General features: G+C 44.6%; 1 protein-coding gene across 2 annotated transcripts in view; it reads right to left on the reverse strand.

The window, feature by feature from the left end:
• Positions 1–1,541: 1,541 nt before the first annotated feature.
• Positions 1,542–23,964, reverse strand: part of SGCG (sarcoglycan gamma) — a 242,880-nt gene continuing 220,457 nt past the window's right edge. For both annotated transcript variants that reach the window (XM_083169917.1, XM_083169916.1), the window contains 3 exons: positions 17,945–18,017; positions 3,917–4,040; positions 1,542–2,376 (listed from right to left, as the gene is read on the reverse strand). In XM_083169917.1, the coding sequence (XP_083026043.1) occupies positions 2,200–2,376; positions 3,917–4,040; positions 17,945–18,017 (374 nt within the window). In that variant the 3' untranslated portion in view covers positions 1,542–2,199. The remainder of the gene's footprint in view (positions 2,377–3,916; positions 4,041–17,944; positions 18,018–23,964) is intronic.

The raw sequence follows: 23,964 nt of genomic DNA on the forward strand, positions 1-23,964 counted from the left end.
CCACAAAGTATTAAGTGAGTTGCATTGTTCTTTCCAGAAGTCTCATACAGAATCCCAGCAGATAAAAGGACGTTCAAAGGTCAAACAAAGAGCTGACATGAGATTTAAAGTGGGTTAAGCCTCCCGAATTGCTGCTACTAAAATAACATTGACTGTGTAATATTCTTCTTAGTAATGTGCTATTATCTATGGGGAAAATTCAGAACACTGCGACATGGCGACTATTATCTTTATTAATATACAGGACGCACATAAAACTCAAGGACGATGTTTGGGAGGCTCTCCGTCCGGTTGATGTGCTTAGCATAGGAATACAGATGATTGTTATCTATAGAAAGATTTGTCGGTGATTTAAGGATAAAACCTTATAGTTTGCAGCTTTGCTGCTGGAAACTGGTAAAAACCTCTGGAATCAATAGGAACTCTCCACACATACAGAATACAACAAGCACAATGGAGGGAAATCTGGTTGTGGGGAGACTACAGCTGGTATTGCATTGTGCTGTGGGAAGCACTGTTGAGCGATGTGTCATGCCCACCAGGGGGTGGGTCTAGATCCACCTATGGGCATCTGTATTGCCACTCAGGGGTGTGTCCTACAGTGGGAGGGGGGAAATGAAAGTACTAAGTGCACCATGTTGCCAGAGGGAGTTTGTCTATGGGTGGCATGTGCAGGCCCAAATAATCAATAATTTATGTGATTATTGACACTGCATGATTAACTTAATGAAAATGAGTCCTCCAACAGAGTATTTTGAAAACGTCCACTGTTTGTGCACACAGGGGGTATTTCAAGCACCCCTCCTCACCTTCGAGTTACCAGCTGCCTTCACAACATTGTTCTACCCACTTGTCAAAGCCATCCTGAGTCTTCTGCAGCTGGGCCATGGAGATGCGCACCAGCTGGTCGTAGTTCCATGTGTGGGGTTACCAGCAGCCCGTCCTAGGCATCTACAGTATGCTTTAGTATGTACCTGACCAGTGAGGCTCAATAATCTACTCTCACTCACAAATATATCCCAGCCCTGCCCCAGCACCCTACATCTCACACACATTTACCCCATCCTACTCCTCCCCCTCGCACAAAAATATATCCCAGGCCCGCTCCAGAACCCTCCTTCTCACAGGCATATACCCTGTCCTACCCCTCCCTCTCACTCACAAATATATTTCAGCCCTGCTCCAGAACCCTCCTTCTCACACACACATATAGAACAGCCCTGCCCCAGCAGCACCCACCTTCTCACACGCATATACCCCATCCTACTCCTCCCCCTCACACAAATATACCCCAGCCCTGCCCCAGCAGCCTTCTTCTCACACATATACCCCAGCCTACTCCTCCCCATCACAGAAATATACCCCAGCACCGTCCTCCTCGCACGCATATAACCCATCCTACTCCTCCCCCTCACACACACACACATATATCCCAGGCCCGCTCCATTTCTGTAAAATGAAAGTATTTAAAATGGATCAAACTCATAACCATAACATTTCTAAATTCCGCCACTAAAACTCTCACAATGTGTTTAAGGGCATAAAGGAGTTTTTATTACATGGTGTCTTTTTCACTGTAAACTCTTATCAAAAATGAAGGTCAGCTTACGTGAATGATGAGAACTTAGGTGCACCACCACATCTTAACAAAAATTCCACCAATCCAAGTACTAAAAGATCATACATACAAAACATACAACCCAATATCACATACAATGATAACAGCAAACCAGGAGATGTGTAACTGCCGGACAGGTTGCATAGTATATTGCTGGCACCGATTCATTTTTAAATATTTGAAACAGGTCATTGAGATCAAATTAATCCAAAAAATTGTAGTAGAAGCTAAAATATACTTGAATTAGGAGAAATGGTTTTCAATCAATTAACAGTTCAGTGACGCGACAAAATACTCATTTTATTAGGTGGCTGCGCTCTACAGCCCTTAGTTCTCTGGTTTTTGCTGAGACCAACGGATGACGATTCATTTCCAAGTCAGATTTAACTTGTGCTTTTTTACAGTGGCTAAAAAAATATTGAAATATCCTTTTTTAAAAGTATATTTTGAAATACAAATAAGCCTCCCACACGAGTGTACTCTTTGTAACTAAATCCTTATAGAGTTTTTCAAACAAACAGCTGAAAGTCTCCGGGCTTTATAAAATGCGCGGCTGATATCCACTGGCTTAGAAAAGTCCTTCACTGGCAGTCACGGCTGTATTCCTGGCAGGTGGAGCCTGACCCAGCTACGGACAGATAGAGTTTCCCATCTGGACACACACAAATTTCGTACAGTTCCTGAGAGCTGCCACCCGACCCAGTCTTTGCTCCTTGAGGCAGTTTGGGCATAAATATTTTTTCGGCATCCAGCACCACCTGCATTATAGAAGAAAAGAAAGGGTATTAGGATATAAAACAACAACAACAACAACAACAAAAGATACAGCTCTATTGGTGTATGTGCATTAGATACAATTTTAAAAAAGTCTGTACAACACTAAACAGCTTGATCTAGAATAATATTAAAGATTTGGGGGGTATTGAATTAGGGATTCCAACTGTCGAAGCGTCCCAACAGTTGGAATCCCGGGCTGTTTTCGGTTGATCTGACAGTAACTCGACTGTTGAAATTCAATGTTCCGGCTGTTGAGTGTCTGATAGTCCACGGAGCGGCGAAAACAGATGCGGATTGTCGGAAAACGGCTGTGAATTCGACTTTTTTTTAAAGTCGGATCTGTTTTGTCAGAGACTGCCTTCAATGCTGCCGTAACGGCCGATTTGAATTAGGTGAGTGCCGACTTTTCCACCGGCAGAAATAGCGACAGAGATCGAACTCCCCGCGTAGTCAAAAAACAAAATGTAAAAATATTATTTATATTAAGAGTTGGAGGAAGACATGGTCGTGATTCGGGGCTGCATGAAGATCATGAGCAGAAGTGGTTTCTTGCGGATTCTGAAGTGTGAAGATATGCAAGGGGCAGTTTAATTATTCCCCTTGTGTACTGGCATGCAAAGGACTGAGCAAGCCCTACGACCCAAGCTTTTCTTATCTTCGCATTGCTCTGCAGCGCTGGTGAATCTCATCTCTCCACTATCGACTCCTCAAGCAGCCCCTGTCTGGTGCCTAGACTCCCAGGTACGGTATTACCACTATGGCTGCGGCACTGCAAACGAGACTGCACCTGCATTCCGATACACGCCCATGACACCACCATGACTTCTCTTATATTTGCAAAGAATTTATATCCTTCCATCCTGAACCGCCCATGGATCGCAGAAGCTGTCTCAAACTATAGCATAAGTATGGCACACTTTGGTTCACGCCGATGGCAGTAAGGGTTTACTAAACTGTTTGTGCATTCCTTGAAGCAAATAATTGCCGCTACTGCATCCGTCTCTGAATCAGGTTCATATACAGAGCAATAACCTTAATATAGACATTATCCATTATATAAGAAAATGTTGCTGTTTCTCCTGATTTGAGAAGATGTGCAGAGCCGGGGTGTTCCTTGCTGCAGGTGGGCAGGGTACATGTGGAAGAGTTGCACTATTTAAATTAAACCAAAAAGATGGAGATGGCACATTTAAGGGACGTTTGCAGTTTAGTGGGGACGATCTCATTTCCACTCCAATTCTTTCTCCTCCAGCAGCCTAACCCTAAATGTCGCCTTCCATAGCATAACCCTAACCCAAGCCACCTAACCCTAACTGTTCCATCCAACAGCTTAACCCTATATAATATTGGATTGCCATAAACTGCAATCTCTGTTCTCTGCCATAAATGAGAAAAGTTATCATTTTATTATTGCCTCCATCCCATAGATGAGAATATGGCAAACGTGGTGTGACCTGACGTGTAAGCGCATACAGTACATGTAATATACAATTATACCAAAAACATAGAAAGCTCACAAACCATTCCATCGCTGCTCTGTAATTTAATATCCCTCCGTGAAATAGCTTCAATCTCGCCAGTCTGCGCCTTTATGTAAACTCCTTTTGGTGCATCCATGGTCAAAGATCGTGTAGGTGACTCCAATCTGAAAAAAGTAATCGCACATAGCACATTAATACATATAGATGTACCCCTAGGCTGGAGAACCTATATACTGATACACTGGGACGAGAAGAGCCACTAGTTGCCCAGTTCCCAATTATCACATTTCTTAAATTCTAAAAGTGCCCACACAGTAGTAAGATTTGTGATCTTAAGATTTACCTTGAACTCCCCCCCACATTTTGACATTTATCTTAAGATTTCAGAAAAATTTCAGCTAATTTGGCCGGAAGTTTTATGGGCTGAGCTGAGCTGCCGGCGCATGCCACTGACATGTAGGTGTGCGTCGTCGTCGATCCCCCACACACAAGTTGCTCACCTCGTTGACTACACACCACCCCCCTGCCGCTGCTTTCCCGTTGATCGTCTGGAAGGCCGAACACCCAAACACTGAAACGCCCCAACATGCGCGAGCACCCCAATTCCTGAGCGCTCGAGCGTGGTCGAATATCCGGCACCTAAATTCTAGAGCACCCGAACAGCCAATTGCGCCTGAACAGCTGGGATTATGAACACGCCCAATCTTCCAAATACCCAAGAATTTGAACGCGCCCGAACGCAATCAAACACCCGAATAGCCAAGCACCCAAATTCGCCCAAACCCCTCCCGAGCATGCCTGAACTAACCTGAGCACGCGAACGTGGCTAAATGCATCTGAGCGCTGGAACTTCAAAATACCTGACTGCGCGAATGCACCCAAGCCCCCAAACTCTACTGGGCACACGAACGCACCCAAACACCCGAGTGAGCGAATGCACTGAACACCCGGATCCATTAATGCGCCCGAACTCACCAAAGCGCACCCAAACACCTGAGCGGGTGAACCCGCCAGAACACCCGAATCCCAACGTGCCTGAATGCACCTGAACACCCGAATCCCTGAGCGTCCAAACTCGCCGGAGAGTGCAAATAAACCCGAGCACCAATTCCAAAATATTTTTAGGATATACTGATTGAACACTGGCAAAAATATAGATCATTGATCCATATGTGAAATGATCATGCTCTCAGTAAAGGCAAAGTATAAACAAAAAGTGAAAATTGGGACAAAAGACAAAATGCTAAAAACTTAGAAATAGCAACACTAAAAAAGGGACAAAAAGAATAATCCCTGATAAGTGTCCCGTATTGGGGCTAATTGGACAGCTGCAGCAAATTAGGGCCTGATTCAGACCTGCTTTCTGGGCTGCAAGTGCTCGGAGCCCAGCGAACAGGTAAATGCCCCCCCGCACAAGTGAAATCCCGCCCATTTGCACAGCTGCGAATGCGTGCCCACCCCTGTTCGCAAGAGCCGAGTAAGTCTAGACTTACTCAGCACTGCGAAGGCTGTGGGGAGAAGAAGGCCGCTGATGACATCATCACCCCTCCCTCCCAACAGCCAGGAAATGCCTGCGTTTTCTGGGGCACTCCCAGAAAATGCTGGGTTACCGCCCCCAAATAAATGCAGGGTGTCAATCACCTTGCATGCAGACAGCGAAGGCTAGCCTTTACTTCTTCCGTTTTACGATTTAAAAAAAAATGATAGTTGGCAATGTTAGAGCATAAGGAAAACAATGTTGGCAATGGAAGGTTAAGGAAATGCCTAACATTGTTCTTATATAACATAACCTACAATAGAACAGAGAAGTCTGTCATCATTAGCATCTTAGCCTATGCATTCTCCTTCCTTTAAGGCTTCCAATGTTTTGAATCTTGAAGTTGGCCGTTCATGTATTTTTGTATATTTTGGCCTCAGCGTTTGAAATAAAGTTGCCGGACACGTGAGGTGATTTTGCGCTACTGACTGATAGCCTACTGGAAATGCAGGTGCATGTAATCTGAACATTTTATTACAAAGAATATTATTGACAGGGCTGCCAATAGGGGGGTTGCCTGGGGCTGTCCCAGCCTCTGGAAGGACCTGGGCAGCTCATTTTGCCCACCGCAACCCCCCAACTGTTGAGTGCACTGAATAAAGCAGGACCAGGAGCACAGGCTTATTCAACCCAGCAAGCCGGTGGCTAATTAAAATGCTACATCAGCTTTTGAGCCAATCAGAGCTCGTGTACTGGCAGCCAATCAGAGTGACTGCCGGTACGCGAGCTCTGATTGCCTCATTAGCCGATGCTGCATTTTAATTGGCCACCGGCATTCTGAGTTGAAGAAGCCTGCACTCTGGGAGCCGGGTTGCGGTAAGTCAAGTGAGGATGGGGGTGCCCAGGCCCCAGACTGGAAATAAGTCCTGGGCCCAAAAATTCCTGATGGCAGCCCTGATTATTGACATCCACAACGCAGACCTTAAGTAATGGATCTATGTATGACATAAAACAGTGCTACTGTATTCATGTAAGTTGTTTTTTTCAGCAGACAAAAAAAAAGCTTGCCATCAGTCTTGAAGAGGTAATAATTATAAGTGTTTTCTGACAAGATGCTGTTACTACTCCTCCAAGGTGGAAGATAATTGAATGTGACATGTTTTCTGTAAGTGGGTCTGTTGCCGCCCATTCCGTTAGCAAGCTCCAGAAATGAGACGTTTTACCTTACAAAACACAAAGATACTATTGGAGACATCCAGGCAATTGATTTATTCAGAGTTCTGTAACTTTCGGCGCAATAAAGCTTCTGCTCCAACACATTAGTCGGCACATAAAAGTGTCAAACATAATTGAGTAGCAACGTAAAAGCTATAAAATTAGCACAAAGAAATAAAAATAAGAAACTGTAATCAAGACCGAAATCTATAATAAATAACAATTTAAGCTACAGCTGCTGAATTGCACCTTACAAATGTTGGCAGGGATTCAGAGCAGACGGGTATGAAATAACAAAGCCCATTTATATGAGCGGCGATTAAAGGAATATAAATAACTATATAAATAACAGAAAAATAGCAAAAGGTAAAGCGATATGTATATATAATACTTTGTTTGACCGTTGATGTGGTGCTGTTCGAATTTATACATCCCGATATAGCAATGCAGGTACGCCATGAAAGGCCAAATAAATGTAAAAAAATTATAAAAAGTAAAAAAAGAACCAACTTACTCAATTAACTCCACCTCAACTATACATACTAAAGGGGTCATTCTGGTTAATTCACTCGGATGCGAATTCGCACCCTTGCGAATCAACCAAACCCCGCCTTGCGAATGGTTGGCTGCCGCAACTCATTCACAAGGGCGACTCGCTCGCAGGGGGCTGTGAATGGATGTTACACAGTAACATCTATTCGCAGGGCAGGGAGAACCTCCCACATTTTTCGATGGTTGACAACCATTTTCACAGTATTATTCTTTAAATCATTATGTGGGAAATTTACTAAAGGAAATTTGTAAAAAATAGGTGTATTTGTATTTAGAAATACACTTATTTTTGACATTTACTATAACGAAAATACGGCAATTTGTATTCGTATTGATAGCACATCAATACGAATACGAATTGCCGTATTTTCGGGGGGATAGTAAATGTAAGTAAATAAGTGTATTTCTAAATACAAATATACCTATTTTTTTACAAATTTCCTTTAGTAAATTTCCTCCTATATATCAGTATGACGGAGAGAGTGCAATGGAGAAAAGGGGGGTTGAGACCGCGCTCGCTAAAAACATGCAACAGGTGTAATATGTATTATGACATTTATTAGGAAAAATTCTTAAAATACTTTATAATAAAATGTATCAATTTAAAAAGTTGGGGGTACCACATGTAAACAGAAAGAGCAAGGATAATCACCCACAGTTCAGCCGTAAGTGTCCTGTGTCCGTTCCTATATTGCCTCCAGATAATCGTCCCGTATGGAATTGCCAGTTGTAAAGGCTTGTATTAGGAGAGATGTTGATCTCCAAACCAGGGAGCTCCTGATGTGGTGAGGTGCTCTACCTGGTGGGCTTGGAAGTGATGCCTCTTGGTTCCGGATTAAGGGGATGATTCTGGAGACTGGTCCGGTTTCAGGGTGATGAGAAGTGGGGCGGCTGTAAAAGTAAGGGTGTCCTTGCTCCCCTCCACCAACGCGTTTCGCTAAAAGCTTTTTCAAGGGTATGACGGAGAGAGTGGACTGCCTTTTTGTTAGCCTGCTTGCCTCAGTGGGTTTCTAGTGAGAGTAAATGCTCTGTGGTAAAGTTTATTGAATAATACTCAATATTACTCAATAACTTTTCCATTATCATTAGTTCAATCTTGTTCACCCTATTGATGTGAAATTAGTTTTTTATTTTATTTATTTTTCAATATTTTTTCATTCATTTGGATGGTGAATAAATTATTTTCCGTTCCTATGTAGACTAAGCTTAGTGAGGGTGCCTGAATTGTAGTTTATGATGAATTATTTGTACACAACTGTGTTTACGTTTTGTCAAATCTCCTTGTAATATTAAGCAACCGAATGACCCTAAAGATGGGTACACACAAGTATATATATCTGCAGATCAACTGATCTGAAGATATATCTACAGACATATCGGCAGCATGTTCTCCATACACACTGCCCGATCTGTTGGGACTGACATCACTAAGCTGGCAATCACCGGCGGCTCCCAGCATGGCTGTACGGGCAGTCGGCAAATCACTGTACACACAGCATGATACGCTGATATATCTTTAGATTATTATTGGCTGCGTTGCATAGAAAACGTGATATATCTGTGAATTATGCCATTCACATATATATCACTTGTACATACTGACCTATGGTTCAATCAATCAGCCAATAAATATGCCGTGATCTACAGGGGGCGGGGTTTGACCGTCCCACCGCGAGTGTAGGGGAGGGGGGCTGGCTAGGTGGCAGTCTGTCACCTCTGACCCGGTCTCCATGGGGGGGGGGGGGGGGCACCGCTAACCTGGCTCCACGGTGGGTGCAGTGGTCATGGTTCCATACAAAGTGCCGCCCTACAGTGGCCAGCGCCCTAGGCAAATGCCTAAACCTGCCTAGTGGTGGCGGCGGCCCTGCCCGCTGTTCACTTGCTGTGTGTGTTTGAGGCATGTGGGGGAGGACTTAAAAGCAAGTGGAAGAAAAACAGAGGAGGGAGAAATATGAGGGGCAGGAGCGATAGAGACTGAGGGTGATTGCGGGGGCAGACTGAGGGGTGGGAGAGAAAGAGATTGAGGAGGCAGGTGGGACAGAAAGGGGCAGGAGAGAGAGATTGACGGGGCAGGGGGAATTGAGAGGGGCAGACATAGGGGGAAAGGAGAAACAAAGGAGCAAAAGGAAAGAAAAAACACAGGCAATGCCGAGGGCAGCCTCTAGTTTAGTCCCTGCCCCAGTGGAGCTTACAATCTATAGTCCCTAATACTGTTCATGTGCTCGCAAACACATTCATTCTAGGGTTAATTTTGCTGAGAGCCATTTAACCTACCAGTATATTTTTGGATATTTTTGGATTGTTCGAGGAAACCGAAGAAGAGATGGGTTATAAGGGCATGTTTGAAAGCTACAGTAATTTAGTGGCTTCGTCCATATTGTACATCAGATGGAGGCACGGAGCTATCTGTCCACTTTTCCCTGCACTATGCAACATTAAGTAATTGTAATACAGTATATGTTGGCATGGTAAACTTGATTATGTTATTGCGATGTTGCTATCACTGCAATCTAGACATAGACTAAACACAGACAGATCTCTACAGAGATAACTGTCAATAGACAGAACACTCCAGTACCTCTATGGCTAAGACTTGACAGAGATTTATAAGCAGGAAGCTCCATGACCTCAGTTTTATAATGCAGCGACTCTTAAGATAATTAAAAAAAAAGTCGAAGGCCCTATTGAAAGTAATTGAATTTGTCAGAGGACAGATGTTGTCATTCTGCTTATCGTGTTTAAATAATGTTAATGATCCTTTTTAACCTTTCAGCTCATAAAGTATTGTCTGATAAACATAACAAGTCTACGATGAAAAAACATGGACAAGGCTTGGTGAATGATGATTTATGGTGAACACTGTCTCAAGTGGAAAAGTCCTGCACTAACCCACCTGCTCTTACTTGGCTGTGCTCTTCCCAAGCCGTACCCCACTGCCCATTCACAGTTGAAGCAGTTATTTTTTATCCTGCAAAATGGAGGCCTACAGTGGCGGCTCCTAAACTTTTTTATGGAGGAGGCTGCGCTTTCTACAGTCTGATGGCGGCTGCCCATACTGCAGTGTCTGCCAAATCTAATACACACGTTAAATGGATCTGGGAAGCACTGGAAGACTAGTGTATGCGCACAAGCATGTCTACTAGAGACTTCATTGGCTGCAGCCCCTTGAAGCCGGGTAGTGATGATGGAAAGGCAGAGGAGTGGCTTCCTCCTGGATGCACTCTCTATTTTAGTCTTGGCCAGACTGGCAGCCCCAGGGGTAGAAAGCTCGTCCTTCAGAGACTGACTGTCCTGTGTCTGATTAGCAGATACTGCCTCCTATGGGAATCCTCTCACTGCCAGAGAAGTCATTGCATGAACTCCAGGAGATTTTATATATATAGTGGAGTGCCAGTCACATTAATTGTGGGCCCAGGCTACCAATTTAGCCAGCCACCCTTAACAAATCCTTAGCTTGCCTGGTGAGACCTACGGTACCTGCAGCACTGGCCGCCCTTCTCTACCTCTATATTTCTTCAAGAGAAAAAGTGAACTTTGTTTATGACAAATTATACTTGATTGACTCCAGTCCTGGGCCCCCTTTCTGTCTGGGCCTAGAACAGGAGTCCCGGCAGTTCCCCCCAGATGGCAGTTCTGGCAATCGCATGCAATTTATCACATGCAACTCCCCGGGAGCTGCAAGCGGAGACGCCTGCGAGGGGACCAGGGGATGGCAGAGGGAGCAGGTAGGGCTGCGTATGGAACCAGGGTGCCGGGCAGGGGGTGCACTTTAAAAAAAGCCATACAAATGAATGGGCAGCCACTGATTGGCTGAGACGTCTCTCAGACAATCACTGAGAGAAGTCTCCACGCATCGGGTCAGACGAGATGTCTACTTGTGCTATTTCACGGCCCGATTCATCCGAATCAGATGAAATTGTGCCCAAATCACATAGTGTATGGGGGCTTAAGAGCTTCAATGTCATTGGATTTTGACATCATTTGCTTTACAACCAATCAAGTGCAAAAAAGACAGGGCTTGGCTAGGGGTCACGACTTTGTAGTAGAATAACTACTGCTCCAACCTAAAGATTTGTCATTCCTCCAAGAGTGGGGGTGAGATGTATCAAAGCCTAGAGGGAGATAAAGTGGAGTAACATAAGGGGGCTATGTACTAATGTTCCAGTTACCAAGGAGAAAAAGCAGCTCCTGCGTTGCCAGATATCTTTGTAAAGCAGGAGATGGCTATAGATTTCATTGAGAAATGATCAACACGCACAAGGTCAACATTCACAATAGGTTGACGTGACAATGGTAGACACATGAAAATGTCGACATGCGTTTTTCATGATTTTTTTGCAATTTTTTGTAAAACTTTTTTATGCTTTACCATCTACGTTGTCTCCGATCAGGAATGGTAATTTGTGCCGAGCGCAGTGGAAGGGGAGCAAGGCACCGGGCCATAGAACGATGCGCACTGCACTATTTGGGGGTCCACATGCTCAGGTGTCAACATTGACATCCAATAAAACAGGAAAAAATTCATATTGACTATTCTCACGTCGACATTTTGCTTGTCGACCTTGTGCATACTGACATTTTGGTGTTGATCTAATGGTCTATTTAAACACTGTAGACCATTTAAGCCGGGAACCCTTTTCTCTATCTTTCCTTATATCCCCTAAGTACTGTACATGGATCTCCACACACCAATCAGTCAGATCCTGACATGTTACAGGCTGTGTTTGAAAAATGACTGGAGCGGATTGGTTGTTCCTTTATCTCTCTCTACTTTCATTCTCTCCAAGCTTTGATAAATCTCCCCTGACTGTTAAGAAACTGAACCGGGTACTTGATACTTTTCTCAGCATTCGCCCCGTCTTCTAGTACAGTGGTTCTCAAACTCAGTCCTCAAGTACTCCCAACAGTGCACGTTTTCCAGGTCTCCACAGAATCACAAGTGACATAATTAGGTCCATCTGTGATCTTTTACAATGTGTCAGTGAATAATGAGTGCAGCTGTGCACCTGCCGGGTAACATGGAAAACGTGCACTGTTGGGGGTTCTTGAGGACCAAGGTTGAGAACCACTGCTCTAGCACACTAGGAGTAGATTTCTGTCTGTTATAGCAGGTTTTCCGTTAGTATCTCTCTGTCTTTTTTTCATATCTTTCTTAATTTTGAATTAAAAAAATCCCCGCAATATTCTAAGGGCCAATTGTTGATGTGCCTCTCCCTGATATTTGTGGTACACCACCATTAAAGAAGGACTAGAATTCTATTCCAATGATTCACATTGGTACATAACTGTACAGACATCCAGCCTCAAGTCTCCTGACAGGTTACTCATACATCGTGGGATGTAACCATCCCCTGTAACCCTCATATTGAGTTTATTCTTCCCTTCTTGAACATCCTGCCCACAGTCATTGCCTTCTTGATCACTGCCTAAAGCTGTGTACACACGGGCAAAAATCGCTAGCAATATGGTCGCTGAGCGACCATATTGCCAGCGATTGGAGTGTGCACCGGTGATAAATCGCTGGGTGCACGCTCCCGTTTTCAGCCCACTAATGGTCGCTGGTTGGAGGATCATGCTCCTCCAACCAGCGACTTCCCCTGCCTCTTCTCCTGGCAGTGTGTCATTTTCATCAGGGACCATCTCTGGTCGCAGATGAAAACGGAAAACACTGAGCAATAGGATTACTAGCAATATATTGCCAGCGATCATATTTCTCCATGTGTACGCAGCTTAAGAACATTAGTCTGTTTCACTCCTCAGATGAAGCATCCCAATCATTTGGAATAGATACTTTGTTCCCAGAGTGCTGCCACCTCCACTTGTGTTTAATTGTTTCACCCTATCATAGGCGAATCTAGAATTATGGTAATGGGTGGTCCCAGATCTAGACACAACAGCAGGGGGACCTTTGCACGGCATAGCCGCGTGGTAAAAAGGGGGCATGGCCTCATGGGAAGCAGGCGTGGCATCACAAAAAGGGGTGTGGTATTACACTTTAGACCATACACAGTAATGCCCATTACACATTGTAGCAAACTCCGTAATACCCATTACACATTAAGCCACACGCCGTAATGCCAATTACACATAAGGCCACACACCATAATGCCCATTACACATTGTGCCACACATCATGATGCCCATTACATACTATATAACAAACTGTAATGCCCATTACATATTTGCCACATAAGTGCTGCTTACCTACGTGCTCATTGCTAGAGGGTTCTTGCTTGATGGTACCATAGTACCGATTACATATGATGCCGCACACCATAGTACCCATTACACATGATGCCGCACACCATAGTACCCATTACACATGATGCCGCACACCATAGTACCCATTACACATGATGCCGCGCACCATAGTACCCATTACACATGATGCTGCACACATAATGTCCCTTACACATGATGCTGCACACATAATGCCCCTTACACATGATGCTGCACACCGTAATGCCCCTTACATATTAAGCCACACATTATGCGTAATGCCCCCACATACCGCCACTTGTAGCATCCCTTAAATAATGCCCCCAAAAGTGCCACTTACTGTAAATTTTTATATGAGCCTTCGCTGCTGCTGCAGGGAGAGATGGAGAGAGGTGCAGCTGCTTCTATGGGGAGAGGAGCAGAGCGCAGCGCAGAGCACGCTCCCACTCCCCTCCTGGTGTCCCCTCTAGCCGAGTGGACATTTGAAATATTGTGCGCGCTGTTGTTGTGCGTGACGTCGGGGGAGCACGCTGGGCGCTGGCACCACATGATTAAAGGGGGGGGGGGGGGGGCGGGCTGAAGTGAAAGCATGGAGAATAATTGGAGCAGAAGCTGCAGGGGTGACAGTCATTGACAGCTGGGCAGAGAGCAGGGGGCTGCCCGGCTGTATTCAGAGCACTGCAGGTCACGGCTGTTTGAAATAATACCCCTTTCACAACAGAAAATGCAGGGATTTACCCGGGAATATGGTCCCAGGATCATGCAGGGACATTCCCAGGCTGACCCCTTATACACCAGCCTAGTCCCTGCATTTTCTGGTGTGAGGGGGAGAGACAACCACTCCCCTCTCCATACCACCCCTTTAACCAACCAGCTTTATCTTCGGAACCAACTGACCCATTTACATGAGACCATTTACAAGAAGAACTTTTAAGTTGGCTTTGAATGATTTTGGTCCCGTGAAACTGGGCTGTTTGGTTCCAGAGAAATCTGCCCTCAAAGAACATAAACAGTCATGAAATTACATTTAAGAAAAAAAAAAAAAAAAATGGTTTACCCTCAATATCCCTGGAACCAATTAACCCATATGGATCCAGCCTGGTATCAGATTGAAGGCCCAGCGATTTGGGTTCGACTGAGATCAACCTCGAGCTTCAGTGATGCAGAAGGGGGAACTGGCAGCTGTTGAACTGGGTGGGGGTCGGAATTAGCGGGTCCCATGTTATCCTATAGGGAAAACGTTCCAGCTTTGCCTGGCAGTATCTCCAGTTCCCAGGGGGCTAGAGACAGTTCATTAGAAAGCCCCATCCCCAGCTACAAAATGGGCTAATGGGTGGTCCGGTGCACCCCCGGACCACCCCCTAGATTCGCCTATGCACCCTATCTGGGGGCCGGGACTTCCTCCTCTTTGGTGACAGCTGCTAGGCGTTGCACCTCGAAGCATTGTACAAAAAAAAACATATTTCTCCTCCAGGGAATCAGACCACACAATATCAGATGCGGGAGCTGGCAGGAGGCTACAGGAAAAGCCTTATAAGATCCTGCAAGTACACCCTCAAAAAGTGGCTTATAGCAACTGAGGATGGCGCAATTCAAAAGACCCCAAACTTTTTGTAGTTTGGCACACAGTTTAATACCACAATTCACAGCTTTTCTGGGAGTGGGCGGGGATAAAATTACGCAAATTGTGAGATCAGGCCCCGGCCCCCAAAAGTGCTGTTGATAGTCTCTTCTCTGGGCTTCTCCTAAAAGTAGGTAAGCCTGATTCACGGTATTTAATTTTTTTAAATTGATCCCGCCAAACGCCCCCACCCCCCCCCCCCCCACAAACCAGGGCTGGATTAACAATGGGCCTGATGGAGCTACAGCTCCAGGCCCACTCTCCAAATAGATGAGGACTAGGGCTTTTCAACGAGCCCAGCCACATGTCGCTAGCCCCCCGGGAAGCGGAGATACCACCGGGCAAAGCTGGAACGTTTTCCCTATAGGATAACATGGGACCTGCTAATTCTGACCCCCACCCAGTTCCGAACATTCAAAAACCATTTGAAATTTCTTCAATATGATACTGGTCTCATGTAAATGGGTCAGTTGGTTCAGAAGATATAGCCGATATAGCCGGTTAATGGGCTCTCCCCTTCACACCAGAAAATGCAGGGACTAGGCTGGTGTAAAAGGGGCCACCCTTAGAATGTACCTGCATGATCCTGGGACCATATTCCTGGGTAAGTCCCTGCATTTTCTGGTGTGAAAGGGGTATTATTTCAAATAGCAGCACCTGCAGTGCTCTGAATACAGCCGGGCAGCCTCCCGCTCTCTGCTTGGCTGTCAATGGCTGTCACTTCTGCCCGACGCCGGCTGTCCCCCAGTTACCGCGAGCATGTATTCCCTTTTGGCAATGAGCATGTAATCCCACATGGCAACAAGCAAATATATATATATATATATGTATATATATATATATATATATACTAGGTGATTCATCGCGCCCTACGGGCGCTCTTCACACCGTCGTAAGGGGCTGCGCCCCCTAATTTGTGAAAATTTGTATATGAGAAAGATGGTTAGAATTGTATGTAAGATGCCTGTATTGCAACTTGAGCTATAGATGAAATGTGTTAAATAGAGAGCATATGATGTGGAAGGGGGTGTGTATTGTTTTGTTTAATTAAAAAGCGGTTACAGAGTAAGATGTACATTGATAGTGTGGATGGTACAGTGACATTTGTGGGTGTGGGGGGCGGGCTGTGTGTGCATGTTGTTTAGGTGTGTGTGTGTGCAATAGTATAGTAGGGTGTTTTTGAGTCAGCGGCTCCCCACTGGCGGAGGTCACGACACAGGAAAACAGGAGGCTGGGTAGTGATAGGGGTGTGTGGGCATAAGGGGGACTAAAGAGGAGGGTGGGAGATACTGTGCAGCTTCTGCCAGTGGGTGAGGGTATAGCGTGGCAGTACAGGATGGTGGCCCTGAGTCAGTGTCTCCTCCTACTGGGTGGGAGTTCGGGTGCATGAGAGCAGGAGGCTGGGCTATGAGGCATGATAGGGGTATGTGGGCAACACACGTCAGCGACTCCCCAGTGGTGGAAGTTACGGTTCAGGAGATCAGGAAGCTGGGTAGTGATAGGGGTGTGTGAGTATACGGGGGACTAAAGAGGGGCTTAGGGGTGCCGTGAATTGCGGGAGGGGCGCGGGGGGTGCCGTGAATCAAGGGAGGGAGGGGGCGCAGGTGTCCGCGAATTCGCGGGAGAGGGCAGGGGTCCGCAAAGTGTGGGTGGGGGCGTGAATTGCGCGAGGGGGGGTTGAGAATTGCGGGAGGGGGGGTGCGCAGGGGTGACGTGAATCGTGGGAGGGGGTGTGAATCGCGGGAGGGGGGGTGCGCGGGGTTCCGTGAATTGCGGGGGGGGGGGCCACGGGGCGCGATGAATCACCTAGTTGGATATATATTCTTGTAGCAGGATGGTAGGATGTTGCTGTCATTCAGAATGCATTTACATAAACAGTAATAGTAGCAGTAAAAGATCTGACTTAAAACACCTACAGTAAAACAGAACAGGTGTTATATATTATACAAAGAATTGGTTGATGATGTCTAGGTTGACATGCACATAGTTGTCACTGGAAAAAAATTGCTACAAGAAAAAATCAAAACAGAAAGTTCAACACATGTAAATGTTGACATAAGTGTGCCACTTCATTGGTTTCCATGTCGACACATGAGAATGAATATGAAAACATTCAAAAAAAGAAAAATAAATCTTCAAAAACTCATGTCAACCTTTTTCATTGTCGACCATAGCCGTGCCAGTGTTTTGCATGTGCCATTTAATCCTGGGGTTGCGAATCGCAGGAGGGGGGGGGGGTGTGTCACGGGGTGGGGCCGCAAATCGCGGGAGGGGGGTCGCGGGGGGGTGCCGCGAATCGCCACAAGAAAAAATTGTCACACTTGACATAAGTGTGGCACTTCATTGGTGTCCATGTGTCCATGTCGACACATGAGAATGAATATGAAAACATTGAAAAAGTGAAAAATAAATCTTGTCAGCCTTTTTCATTGTCGACCATAGCCATGTCAGTGTTTTACATGTGACATTTAATCGTGGGGATGCCGTGAATGGGGGGGGGGGGGGGGGAGTGAGGGAGGTCACAGGTATGGGGCTCTCACCGGGTGTGTCTTGGGAATAGCTGTGTCTTTGCTGTGTAACATGGAGAGGCAGAGGGTGTTTGGCACTGTCTGTGGGCTCACTGGGCTGGTTCTCTGTCATGTGAGTCAGTCATGTGAGTCAGAGGCTCCACCCAGCGTTACAGCTTCAGACACACTTTGAGTGACAGATGTAGCCAAATATATAAGATATATATATATATATATAGATATTGTTGCCCATAATAGGCCCTTGATCATTTTCAGCTCCAGGCCCATTTAGACCTTAATCTGGCACTGCCGCACACACCTTGTGGCTTGTGTGTGGTTTCTTTATAGTGTGTTTCCTGTACGTTCTCTCTGCTCCATGTGGTGTATGGTCAGGCTCCCACTGTACATGCGTATTGCAGATGAGGCAGGCTTTACACAATTATTATATAGGTTAGTATCACTTGTATAGTATAGTACCTGAGTTGTTTAGAGGAATCAGCTCTGACTAGTGGGGTTTCAACTGAATGTTCAAATAAAGCACCTTCTGGTCCTGCAAAAAAAAACACATAATAATAGATTGTAATACATTGTTTATATCAAGGCATCTTTATGTACATATTACAGATGACAGGGCCACATCAGATCTGTATGGAGTTGCAATCCCAGGGCTGCTGAGCTGTCCATGGAGACTCATCTGGCTGTACTGCTAGCGCACCCACTGTGACGGTAGCCCAGTTCTGCACATAATATACATTGCAGTACCAGGCTCCTATCACTGAGATGGAGTCAGCATTTCTGTGACACATTTCGAAGGGTGACACCCTACTTACATCACTGGTTGATGCATTTGATTAGTCTATAGTCTATCCTTGTCAATTTCTGTCTCTTCCTAGTGATTGTTCTTGAAAATATATATAACTTTCTGATATTAGCACAATACATTTCCTTATTCTCAGATGGGGAATGATGCCCCGGCATCCCTGCAGTGCTGGGGCGGTCAGGGGTGTCCGTGCCGTAGGGGTACCTGCGGCGCCGTCATGTGTATAAAGCTGGCTGCGGCCGGCGGGGCCCCTGTAGTGAATAGCAAATAACTAGCGCTTCCCGCGCCGCCACGCGCATAGCGCTAGTTATTTGCTATTCACTACAGGGACCCCGCCAGCCGCAGCCAGCTTTATACACATGACAGCGCCGCAGGTACCCCTACGGCACGGACACCCCTGCACGCACCAGCACTCAGCAGGGACGCCGGGGCAGCAATTTTTTTACACAGTTCGCTGGGGGTGAGGGGCGAACTGCCGCCCTCCAGGTGCCGGCGCCCTAGGCAAATGCCTAGAGCTGCCTAGTGGTGGCGCCGGCCCTGGGCACGGTATACCTCTCTGCGGCCTGAGAAACACAAAAACACACACTCTACTGCATACAACAGCAACATTGCGCCAATCTCTGCCTCAGGCCCTTTGTAAGCAATAACGTACGGTCTTGGACTTTAGTACATAGAGGTCAAAAGAAATGTAGTTACAGGAGAAGAGAAGCTAATGAAGGCTATCCATCATATATTGTGCTTAGTATAAGGACGCTCACTAAGTTATATGGTGGCTGTAACGAAAATCAGTAAAACAGTTACATTCTGACTTTCAATCCAGTTTCAAGGCAGCAATATAACCGCAGCGTTATCGCATCCTACTCCCGAAAGCCCAGGCAATGAATTAAGTTCTTTAATTGGACCACAGGAGGTTTGACATTTCGGATGATTATTTAGCAATTAGTGTTTGAGCAATATATCTTGCTTTTCACTTCAGAAAAATATGCTAAAAGTGACAGCGTATATACGGGATTTAAACATTGGCATAGATTTTTTAAGATTTAAATATTCTAACCTAGGGCTGGCGAAATCACTCCTCGAGATCTACCGGCTCAGGATTTAGACTACCTAGCAGTGGTGGTTTTTACCCCCCCCCCCCCCCCCCCCACAGGTAAAATGGAAGTCCGACCTGCCAGTCACTCAAGCAGTCCCATTGGGAGGTGTTCCCTCCCTCTGGGGATGCCTCTCTGTGCGCAAAACTGGTTCTGCATGTACTGCATGCGCAGTACCGCGGACCATACTGCGCATGCACTGGACCCGGGAACCTGATTAAGCATCTGGGGGCTGCTGCAAAGGCAAAGGCAACCCATGGAGGCTTGGGCCAGCACATGCACAGTACGTATGATGTTACTGCAAATGCTTTGGGCCGTGCAGGGGACCGGTGGCCGAGACCGGAAGGTGTGGGGAGCGCGGCAGCGGAGAGGGGGCACGTATTGCAGTAGCCCCCGCCTCCAAAAGGGTAAGAGCTGCCACTGCTACCTAGGTTTTCCAGACCACAGGTGTTATGGGCCCCATACATCAGCAATCACAATTTATGGATTTCCAGATCCAGGGATTTTTTGGCCAGATAAATGGATTTTACAATCTATCTGACTTTGCCCCCACATTACAGATTTATTTCAGTGATCGGCAGATTTTTCCATCTAAAGATTGCATCTTCATATCTGGAAATTGCCCCAATCGATTGTCATTTCAGCTGTTCATAATGTAAATAGATGAAGAAGACGAATTGGGAATGCCCACACATATAAAAAAGATCTGCGGATAATACCAGATTATTAAGCATGTTTAAAAACCTGATTAAGCAATCGATTGGGGATTTTGATTGGGATTGCCAAAAGGGGGAGCCCACACATCTAAAATTAATTGTGGCAATCATCTCCATACCTGAAAATTGTCACAATTAATTGCTGATGTATGGGGCCCTTAAGTCATTACTAACTGTCATATGCTGCATTCATTCCTAACTGACACATTCTACAGATCCACAGGTGTTCTGGAAAACATGAACTGTTGTTAATTGTTGAGGACTGGTTTGGGCAGCACTGTTTGACATTTTTGTAAAACGTATATCATTAAAATCTTGAGCTGTAAAGGGTATATCATTAAAATATAGAGATGGGAGTACTTGTACGTCTTGGATCTGGTTTGTATTCCATAAGCATTAACAAAAAAGACAAGTATCACAAAACTGTACAGGAGGCAATTCAATTAAATGTGATAACTGCAATGGGCCATTCTGGAATAGGACTCGCAAAAAAAGAAACCACACCAGGCGGATAACTTCACCAACGTTTCGAGGCTGGTTGCCTCTTTATCAAGGTGCTCACAAAAACTTCAAAACCAAAGTTTTTGTGAGCACCTTGATAAAGAGGCAACCAGCCTTGAAACGTTGGTGAAGTTATCCGCCTGGTGTGGTTTCTTTTTTTGCGAGTGCCGCCGCAACCCCTCCCCGTGTATATTGCCAGCCCAGTGCTGACCTAGGACGGGCACCGCATCATTGCATTTCAACTGCATATTCTGCCAAGGAGCTTGGAGTGCCGCAAACCCCCCCTCGCAAAGCCATTCTGGAATAGGGCATTTTGGGCAGTAATATTGCTACTATTGCGCCCCCTAGAGATGCCCAAGAAATGTAACGATTTTGAGAGTACCATCATGGGTGAATATATACACAGTCAAACATCATGGTGATGTTTGGCAGCATTTTACTCTAAAATAAATCAACCCCATAATTCATTTAAAAAAAAAAAAAAAAACATTTTTTTATTCTTGAAATTTTCTGCATTTTGTATAATGTCTTTTGATTGTTAAAATGAAATATTCTGCATATATTAAAGTGAATTAATACTGTATATACTAAAGAAATGCATTTATAAACAAGCATGAGATGTATAATCCCTGCTGCTTTATATGTAACAATGGGGGAGATTTATCAAGGCTTGTAAAGAGAGATGCCAAGCACCTAACTGTCCATACACAGCATGTAACATGACAGGAACTGATCGGTGGGTATGTTCTCTCTCTCCACGCATTAATACATCTCCCGTAAAGAACGTAAAGAAATATTTCACCCGGCAAAACAAAAAACTTTCAATATATAATACACAAAATTGAATAATGGGAAAGAAAACTGTTTAGATCATATTTTCATATTTTGATATATCAAGGTCAATTTGTTACATTTAATATATTTCATATTAAGTGTATAATTTAATATTAAAAGTAAGGCTAAAAATGCTGGATTGTTTTATATTGACAGATAGGAGATAAATGATAGATAGATAGATAGATATGAATGTTGCATTAATTGCTTAAATGTCCCCCTATAAGCTTAATTACTAGGCTAGTAGCAAACTATGTAGAGCAAATATACAATTATTACGGCAATTTGCATCAAATCACATTTCTAGAGTAAATTTTCAAAATGAAAAATATTTACAGAATAATTATATTTTACTCTATATTTTACTCATCTGAACTGTGATCTGCAGAAAATCCAATTGACTTGGGATTTATGGACAGTTATTAAAAAAAATGAAAAAATACGTAGTCTAACCAATTTTATAGAACAGTAAAATAATTTATTCCCACCTCTAAGAGACCTTTGTTATTATGTATGTAGATAAGCAATCTGGATAAACACAAATATAATTTGTTTTGTAACACGACTCTACACAAGGAAGCATATGCCTCAATCTAAACTAAAGAAATCTCCGGTAATTAAATCACAATGTTATTAGAAACATTCTGCAATATCTTAATAAAAATTGGAATTTTTTTTTTTTTAATGAAAAAGAACATGAAAATGCATCACCTATTTTGGAAGCTGTCATCCACAACTCAAGATTGAACGGCATGGGAGCGAGGTGTACATTTGCTTTAAAAAAGCATTAAAACTTAAGGTCCCCATACACAGGTCTGACTTATCCGAGGGACAGGTAGGACCTGATTTCCCTTCAACTCCCTCGGCAGCTCCTCAGGAGGGTTGCATGCGATTTGGCACTTGCTGTGGGAGTTGCTGATGGAGAGGAGATTTGAAAACTGCCATTCAAAAGAATGGGGGCCGCTGATTGGCTGAGAGAGCTCTCAAAGCCAATCAGCCTCCCCCATTCTTTTGAATGGGATTTTTCAAATCTCCTGCCCACCCACCGTAGCGCCGTGTATTGGTGCGTTTAGGGTCCGTCCTATGGAATATACTCGCTTATTTGAGTGCAATTGCTCCAAGAAGTTCGACAGGATTAGGTTTGAGAAGTTCGACTGGAGATGGATATATATTTCTACAGGTAATTGCTGACATTGTTGCTGGTCTAGTTTTGGAGCAGAGATGGCTCATCCTCTGGATTTCAATGCATGGGTTGATGATGAGCTTTCATGCCTTGACCAAACTGTTATGTGCCCAATGAATGGTATGGGCTTCACACATTCCTTCACACTCTTGATCTTATCTTTCAGATTGGATTAGAAGTCTCTGATGTAAAAAATAAACCGTCACTCAATGATTAGTTTTCAGTGACAAGCCCTCAAATTAGACTTTCACAATGGAGTTGACCAGGTATGACCATCCAGGGAGGCATATCACTCCCCAGGCTTTTGCAGAAAATCTGGACATCTCTGCAATATCGGGTGTCTGTGAAGATCCCTGTTCCCAAGTTCCTAGTCTTTTACTGTACTAGGGATGTGATATATATCGCCCCTGTGTGTATAAAATCTCACAAACCACTCCATCAAGCTACCTGGTTAGACAACAGTGTTAATAAACTGAAGAAAACAGGACATAAAATGGAAAGATGTTGGAGGAAGGTTGACCTAGAAGAGAACCATATAAAACATATAAAGCATAATGAAGAAAAGCAATCCACAATATCCATTAATAAATCTGCGTTCCTGTCAAATGAGATCATACAGGCAAACAATGGGCCTCTCAGCTTCTCTATGTAGTGGAGAGATGCTTTGCAAACCAGCATGCCTGCAGTCAGATAAAACCATCTTCCAGGAATGATGCAATAAATTTTCAAACTTCTTTGCAGATAACGTATCCGCCATGGAGGCTGGAACCTCCACATTGCTATTAAAGCAGAGTCAAACTGACAAGCCTGCCAATGTAAGCCACTTGTCTTCATGGACCAACTTTGACACAATGGATGTAAAAGACAGTGCTAAAATTGCTCTAATGTTGGGTCCCACTATCTGTGATATGGATACCGAGCATCTAATAGGATGTATGGACATAATTAGCCCTGTATTTGCAAAAATAATTCAATGCTCTATGCAGATTGGAATTTTTCCTGAGCCACTAAAAAAGCAACATGTCTAAATGGCTCCCTTACTGAGCTTAATTAGTGACTTGTGATTCAGTTGGCTATGACTGAATCCCTGTGATATGTCAAAGTTATTCATGGATTTGTATCATCTCAACTAGACTACTGGAATGACCTCTACCTTGGTCTCCCAGCAAAACAATTGCAGCGCTTACAGCTGGTAAGAACTAAACCAGTGGTAGCCAACTACGGTCCTCGAGAGCTACCAACAGTTCACATTTTCCAGACAACCTAGCTGCTGCACAGGTGCACTCATTACTAGCTGAAACATTTTCAAAGATCCACAGGTGGAGCTAATTACTTTACTTGTGATTCTGTGA

Source organism: Crinia signifera, chromosome 2, assembly GCF_055691185.1.
Source record: "Crinia signifera chromosome 2, ASM5569118v1, whole genome shotgun sequence".
Lineage (NCBI taxonomy): Eukaryota > Metazoa > Chordata > Amphibia > Anura > Myobatrachidae > Crinia > Crinia signifera.